The 8399-nt window shown below is 41.0% G+C and overlaps 1 protein-coding gene across 1 annotated transcript; it reads right to left on the bottom strand.

Annotated features, from left to right (window-relative positions):
• Positions 1-2084: 2084 nt before the first annotated feature.
• LOC117401331 (uncharacterized) lies at positions 2085-7844 on the bottom strand. Its single transcript, XM_034911761.2, has 3 exons — positions 7749-7844; positions 5437-6263; positions 2085-3591 (listed from the first exon to the last, which is right to left on the bottom strand). The coding sequence occupies exons 1-3, from the start codon at positions 7749-7751 to the stop codon at positions 3447-3449; spliced, it is 975 nt and encodes a 324-aa protein (XP_034767652.1). The 5' UTR covers positions 7752-7844; the 3' UTR covers positions 2085-3446.
• Positions 7845-8399: the final 555 nt, after the last annotated feature.

Genomic DNA, 8399 nt, shown 5'->3' with positions numbered 1-8399 from the left:
AATCACTAAGATTCTACACTGCAGGGGGCTTTCAAAGATCCATCGAGACAACTCAGGTATATAAGCCAGTTATCATGTCCAAAATAGCAACTGAAGTGACTGCGTGTGAATAAATATCTATGCTATACATTTGCGGGGATTCAAGATGTTATTCCATCCTCTGTTTTGTATGGTTACTGGATCTGCTGATCTTTTGCCTTGCTGGAAGGTTTTATATAAATTAAAAGTTACATCAGCTAGTATGGTAAATGAAAGATATATTCTAACGCTTAATCATTCAAGAGTCATGAAAAGACATTTTGCCAAATTCCACCAGCAAACCTCAACTAAACAAAACAAAAGAACGCAAGCTTGACTGCTGCTTGTGACGTCACTTCTCAGAAAGAGGAGTAGAGCGCAAAGTACCACAAGCTAGGGACAAATTAAAAAAACTAAAACAGTCCTACCTGCAGGAACGAGCAAGGAGGGGCCATTCGGGAGAAGTGGGACGGTCCCGCAGAGCAATGCTTTGTGCTTCAGTTACATTTGGCATAGCTATGTACGTGTTGCAGTGAACAAGGGAGTTGACAAACTTGTAAATACAGCGATGAACTGTGGTTTTATGCACCCCAAACACATTGCCAACTACCCTGTACTCAGCTGAGTAACCCTAACCCTGTACTCAGCTGAGTAACCCTAACCCTGCACTCAGCTGAGTAACCCTAACCCTGCACTCAGCTGAGTAACCCTAACCCTGCACTCAGCTGAGTAACCCTAACCCTGCACTCAGCTGAGTAACCCTAACCCTGCACTCAGCTGAGGATGCCAGCCTATACAGAGCAATCGCCACTCTTTTTTTCCACTGGCACAGGAGGCAGTACGTAATTCCTTTTTGGCTGCATATCTTCTTTTACCAGTGCCACTATAATACTGAATGTTGCCCTGGTGATGCAAAATGACATCCACTGCACTTCTGAAAGCACAACCCCTTCCCACCAGCAAGATGGATGAGTATGTGTCCAAACCATCCTTTCGCTAGCCACTAGCATTAGATAACAAGGCATAAGGACTTGCTGGTAGAGGATGTTTGAAGGTTAAAGCCCCCGAAACAAATGGAAAACATCCACTGTTCCCAATCCAGACAGCCTTGGGAGCACACGTGGAAGATGTCTGGCACAGAGCTTAGGAAGCTTACGTCTCCACCGGTTTTCAGCCGTGGTGATCTGCAATACCTGTGTTGGTCAGTTTCATTATACCTCTCAGTTAATTTTTAATAAATGAGTCGTAAGATAAAATTAGTTCAATACTAATGACATGACACCCCACTAATGACATTTGAAAAACTATTTGGGCAGAGCAGTAAAACACTTTATTAACCAACCAGGCACCAGGTATTTTGCTTTATTACAGCAGCTTAGATTCACTCCTGTACCAGTTCTCTGCGCATGTAAACCACATTTTCACAAAATGTCACTAGTAATCTTCAAAACCAGCACGAGTATTTTACGCATAGTTAATTTACATATCAACCCCCACCTTTCCCATTCATTTGCATGACGTTGGGTGAAAAGCCCGGTTTACTCGAGTAAAATAAACTGAGCGAATGGAAACTCAGAAAAGCATTTTACACGAGACATTTTTCTTGAGCAAATGTCTCGAGCTAAAAAAACACGCATGGAAACTCCACTGTTGACACGTCTAAATCCAATGTTACCTGTAGGAACAAATGAGCTCTGAATTACTTAACTAGACCCTTCATTGAACTGATAATATGCTTAATTCAACCTTTTTAGTTGTTTTCAGCATCAGATTTCAAGTTAAATATATCATTTTATAAGTAACTTTTTAGGCACTGAGAACAATTAAAATGGTCTAATGAACCACATTAGTTCAATTAAGAGTTTCATTAAGTAATTGGAATGAATCCCTGCTCTAGACGAGCATAAGTGATTTAGATGCTTAGTCATTTACAAAAACCGGGGCTATACCAGCCTACACCTGCCCAAAAAAAACTACAGCCTTACATTTTTAACTGTAATGTTACTTTGAACCACTGTACAAAAGCTTGGTCTTACAATAAAAACAAAAATGACTATTGTTTTTTTTTTTTTTACTTTATTGACCACAAATGGCTGTGAAGCAAACACAGAAACAGAACTTTCATTTGATCCAGCGCTGCAGATGGAATATACTTAACAAAAGCATAACAGTATATATTTCTAAAGAAACGATAATATTGTATTCCTGACTGAGCCTTGCTTTAGCAATATAACGCATCCCGACTCTCTCCAAACACGGAATATTGTATTTATTAGATAGATTTACCTTCCAAAAGTTTGGTCGACAAGAAGCAAAATGGCGATGCGTATTATTTATGCATTAAAAGTAAATATCATGCATAATTCATATTTTCAATGGGCAAAACCCCCTTTACATGGCCTGATCGTGTTATTTATTAGTATTATTTATTTCTTAGCAGATGCCCTTATCCAGGGAGACTTACAATTGTTACAACATATCACATTATTTTTACATTCAATTCTGTTATTTTTTTTACACATTATTTATTTATATACAATTACCCATTTATAGAGCTGGGTTTTTACCAGAGCAATCTAGGTAAAGTACCTTGCTCAAGGGTACAGTGTCCCCCCACCTGGGATTGAACCCACAACCCTCCAGTCAAGAGTCCAGCGCCCCTAACCATTACTCCACACTGCTGCCCTACTAGGAGTGTGGTTAGTGTGGTGAGTAGTGTGGTTAGTCCAGAGCCCTAACCACACCACTACACACTGCTGTTATTAGGACTTGCATCGCCCTGCTGTGAGTTTTCAGATATATCATGATGCTCATAATAATGCTGAGTGGTTCTTATTGCAGTTACTCAAATAGTGTGTGTTTTTAAAGAGTCTCTTCAGCTCTAGACCAGGCAGAGTGTATTCATATTAGAAAACTCCATCCAGTGCACAGAGGTGCATTGCCATGAAAACTAAAGGCAACTCAAATCCAAAGTGGTGCAGATGGTGCTGGCTCTTACCTCTCTAAACTGACTTGGACTAATCTCGTCACAGCTATCTACAGCAGGTAACTAGAACTGAAGAGCAGCTCCTGAACTCAGGTGAAAGCACTGGACACAGAGAATGATTGCAAGCATATGTAAAGGTAAAGGGTCAGCGAAAATATATCCCATTCAATTACAAGGGACTGCAGGGAGGGAGGAAACCTGCAAAGCTACAATAAAACTGCCTTTAGAAAACATAATCAAACTGGAGCCAGAGAGGAAGCTGCCACTAAACTGACCTGCCTTCGTAGCACATTAACAAACGAGGGAGTCCACAGTGTCTTGTTTCCAATGAAGTACAGTGCAGAATAAATCCTGGGTGTGACTGAGATTCTGCAGCTTTAAAGCCTCATTGCACTTGTTTTAGTGACATCTTCCACAAGCACTGCTGTGTGTTTTTGTTGTGTTACTGATCAGGCATGATGTAGACATCGTCAGTGGGATTGGCAGAGCTGGAGTAGTTGTAGTACACAGATGGGTCATTGTTGTAGATGGCTTCATCCTGAGGTTCGTACTGCATGTAGCACTCATCATCACCCTGGGGGGGCTGCCTAAACAAACAGCAAACAAAGGGTATTCTAAACAAAAATACAACTGGAACACAGATACAAGAACCAATACAAGAAACGGCATCAATTAAATGGCAAATGATTCGACTACAGTTTCAGCACTAGTGAGTGTTTCTCAAAGGGTATTCAGTAATGTCGTTCTCTGGGAAAATCTGATACAAGGTGCAATTGGTATGTTACCCGTAAAATGAAATCATGCTTTTTTATACTCTGGGCAGTCACCCTGGGTTGCATTGTGTGATTACCCCTAACAATAAGGGGTCAATACAGCCCAGGGGAATACCCTGGGAATATAAATGCAACTGCACACTTTTCTGATCTAGCCGGCGCTACACATGTCTAAGCAATGCAGGCACACACAGAGAGTCCTGATAATCAGGTAACAGCCCAGGGGAATACCCTGGGAATATAAATGCAACTGCACACTTTTCTGATCTAGCCGGCGCTACACATGTCTAAGCAATGCAGGCATACACAGTCTCCTCATAATCAGGTAACAGTCACACAATACCTGAAAGATTCATAATATTTGTTTAAAATAGCAGCAGTGTGGTGTAATGGTTAGGGCTCTGGACTCTTGACCGGAGGGTTGTGGGTTCAATCCCCAGTGGGGGACACTGCTGTTGTACCCTTGAGCAAGGTACTTTACCTAGATTGCTCCAGTAAAAACCCAACTGTATAAATGGGTAATTGTATGTAAAAATAATGTGACATCTGTATAATGTGAAATAATGTGATATCTTGTAACAATTGTAAGTCGCCCTGGATAAGGGCGTCTGCTAAGAAATAAATAATAATAATAAAATCGCAAGTTTATCGTATTATTGCCAAATGCAATCCATGGGAGTATGGGAGGCTGGAGAGTAAAAGTTTAGCGAAGAAATCAAGGAAATTAGTCTGACAGACAAATGGATGTATAGACAGATGGATGGGACCATTAAGAAATTTGCCTCAACTTGTTGCACTATTTAAGACATTGAAACTATAAAAGAAACTTAATAAATGTTACATTTTGTCATTGAATTTACTATATTTATGTAATTATTTCAAAATTCAGCACTATTGAGTGTTTACTAGTTATGGATACCATTGAGACTTCTAGGCGAGACGTGTGGCAAAGAGTTGTATGTTGTTGCTAGTTAAGCTATAGCAGAGACACCCGGAGCTGTGTACTCACCCCTGTGCTTGGAGCTGTGTACTCACCCCTGTGCTTGGAGCTGTGTACTCACCCCTGTGCTTGGAGCTGTGTACTCACCCCTGTGCTTGGAGCTGTGTACTCACCCCTGTGCTTGGAGCTGTGTACTCACCCCTGTGCTTGCTGGTGTGTACTCACCCCTGTGCTTGGAGCTGTGTACTCACCCCTGTGCTTGGAGCTGTGTACTCACCCCTGTGCTTGCTGGTGTGTACTCACCCCTGTGCTTGGAGCTGTGTACTCACCCCTGTGCTTGGAGCTGTGTACTCACCCCTGTGCTTGGAGCTGTGTACTCACCCCTGTGCTTGGAGCTGTGTACTCACCCCTGTGCTTGGAGCTGTGTACTCACCCCTGTGCTTGGAGCTGTGTACTCACCACTGTGCTTGGAGCTGTGTACTCACCCCTGTGCTTGGAGCTGTGTACTCACCCCTGTGCTTGCTGGTGTGTACTCACCCCTGTGCTTGCTGGTGTGTACTCACCCCTGTGCTTGGAGCTGTGTACTCACCCCTGTGCTTGCTGGTGTGTACTCACCCCTGTGCTTGGAGCTGTGTACTCACCCCTGTGCTTGGAGCTGTGTACTCACCCCTGTGCTTGGAGCTGTGTACTCACCCCTGTGCTTGGAGCTGTGTACTCACCCCTGTGCTTGCTGGTGTGTACTCATGCCCACACTTTCATACTCCATTTTCTGTGCCGCAGCAGTGGCAGCAACCTCCACATTTTCATAAAACTGGTTCTGCGAAAACGTCTCTCTCATAGTTGTGGCGGCGTACCTAGGATTCTGGCCTTCTGGGCTTCTGTTTGCTACTTCTTTATTGCCACAAGAAGGTGTAATTGTCTTTGAAGTACTCCTCAGACGCCAGATCACAGCCCCGATCACAACTACAGCAACCACAAGAAATGCTAGACTAAGACTGACGGCAAGTATAATACTAATCGAACATTTCTCTTCATAGAAACTGTAAACGTTGGTCAAGTTTGAATTTGATGAACATTTTAGAAAAGAGCTGCAGTTTTGACAGTGTGTTATTGCACTTTGTACAACATCACACCTGCAGTCCACCACCATCTGCTGCAGAGCTTTATTTTCAAATATGGTGGACGGGACTGAATTCAGAGGGTTTCCTTCCAGGTTCAAATGTTTTAGATTGGTTGCGCGCTCCAAAAAATTTGAAGGGAGAACAACCAGGAGATTATGGCTGAGATTGAGGGTTTTTAATGAGGTTGTGTTCACAAGAAAATCATGCTGTAAGCGCGTGAGTTTATTATTGGAAAGATCTACTTCAGCTAGATTTGATACACTATGATTGGTGTGTATAATTGTGGAAATGTTCCTGTTTCGACACTGAAGATTTCTAGCAGTAAGATGTGCCCAGTCTAGTGTAGCATCTGTGCCACAGTCTGTGCTGCTACAAGTCCGGATGAAAAGAAGCAGAAGTGGTATCGTCCTCCTTAGTGCCATGCTCTACTCAACAAAAAAAGAAAATCAATTTACATTCATTCAACTGTTTCCAGGCTCATCCATATTGATAGCAAACAAATGGTTTTTGCAATGGTGACTGCCAAGAGTCTTGCGAGTCTTGCCAGTCACCATCGAAGAAACTAATTGGCAAAGGTAGAAAATAAAGGGTAGAAACACCCCACCAGTCTATTCTAAATTGGTTGGTAAATAGATAACATTTGCGGTATCACACACAACTTATCCATTGACAAAATTCCAGTAACTGCTGGTGACCAGTTAAAAGCTGGGAATTTGAACAAATACATTGTGGTCTCTTACTGGGAACCCAGCAGGTGTATCAAACCCCAGGATGAATTATTTAAGTTAAAAAATCCAGCAAACATTTCTAAATATAATCAAAAGGAGTAGATATCGGGTTTTATGCAAAAAATAAATAAATAAAATAATAAAGTTCTACTTATAGCTATAAAATGACATTACAGTGTCAGCTGGGATCGTTTAAACAGTGGTACTCAGCTCTAGCCCTCGAGATCCACTCCAGTCCTGGTCTTTATTCCAGCCAGGTCCTACATTAGTTAATTGCCTCTCAGCAGCTTCAATTAACTACATTAGAACCTGCTTGGAGTAAAAACCTGGACTGGATTGTATCTCGAGGGCCAGAGCTGAGTACCACTTTGTGTTAAATCCTTAAAGAAAAATAAATAATAACTTCCTCAAAATGCTGGCTGTGATCTGTCTACCCTGCAATCTAACACTGCACACTAAGCATTCACTTCCAAATACACATCACCATTATCAAGTTCATCTTCCTGCCCCTCCAGATGAGCTACCCGGGCTTTAGTGGGTTAAAACCTGTACATTTCAGTCAAAACACAGGGTAGCCCGTTTGAAGCCGTCATTTGTGCTTCTCCAAATGAGCTTCCTTGTATTGTTTGATTTAGGTAGCTCATTTGGAGGGGAGGCGCTATTTATCAGAGGCTCAGATTTTCAGAACACTGGTACTGTGTGTGTGTGTATATATATATATATATATATATATATATATATATATATTATCAGTTATATATCAGTTATATAGGTTATATATAAACTCCTCAGTCTTCAATAATGTTTTTATTTCCCATTAATAGAAATAATTGTACAACATGTACTGCTGGAATGTTTACCATTTATATATTTTCATATCTTATTTTTAACTGTTTCTATTTCTCTAATAAAATGTTTCTTCAGCCCTTAATCAGTGAATCCCTAAACTAACAAACATCCTTTATACTTGACAATGAATTCAAATTAATAGAAATAAACTATTTACTAATTTATTTCTATTAGTTAAAATGTAGCATGTTCTGAACCCAGATGTGACCCTGATAAACAACAGTGGAAGCAGCCTGTGCAATCTCTAGTTTAATCATTCAATTAGCTTCCCAGCTGTTTAGAATATTCTCGATATTAAATATATACAGAAATAATTCAATGTGTGGAACTTACCATAATGTGCGTGTGTACCTCTGAACACTTGACAAAACCATCTGAGAACTGAGTTAGCACATATGTAACCAGACTGCCTAATATTGCAGAAAAAGGAAACAAAATTGCTCTGCGCAGTAAAAAAGCTGGACTTCCCGTTTTGTATGTGCTGAAATTTGAGTCTTACAAACGAAGTAGTGAAAACTGAGGGAGCATTAAAACTTCACAGCGAAATAGTGAAAGAATTCAGACAATGCAAAAGGATGCAGTTGTGACAGCAAAAGTAAATGGGTTGCATGGGCTTTACCAAATGTGTCCTTCTTTCCATGATGTTTTATTATTGGTACAATTATTGAATGTTTCACAATTAAAGAACAACTTGGTACTGCTATCAATTATCACAGTTATCTGGTGTATGACTAATTTAATGATGTCTTTTCATTTAGAATCACTTCGTACTTCATTTTTTGTTTCAGTCATACATCCTGGTGAATTTAAAATCAGCCCTGTGGCTTCTAGAGTTCTCAAACACGTCTTCTCTCTAAGTGCAGCTCGTACACCAGAGTGTACCCATTAAACCTGTCCCCCGGCAACACATTGCCGCCAACATGTCCTATGAGGTATTTCTAGGGACAGCGTGTTGCAGGGGAATGGGTTAATGGTTACACTCTG

Source organism: Acipenser ruthenus, chromosome 49 (assembly GCF_902713425.1).
Source record: "Acipenser ruthenus chromosome 49, fAciRut3.2 maternal haplotype, whole genome shotgun sequence".
NCBI lineage: Eukaryota > Metazoa > Chordata > Actinopteri > Acipenseriformes > Acipenseridae > Acipenser > Acipenser ruthenus.
The sequence above is the reverse complement of the archived record's forward strand: the minus strand, read 5'-3'. Positions and strand labels throughout refer to the sequence as shown.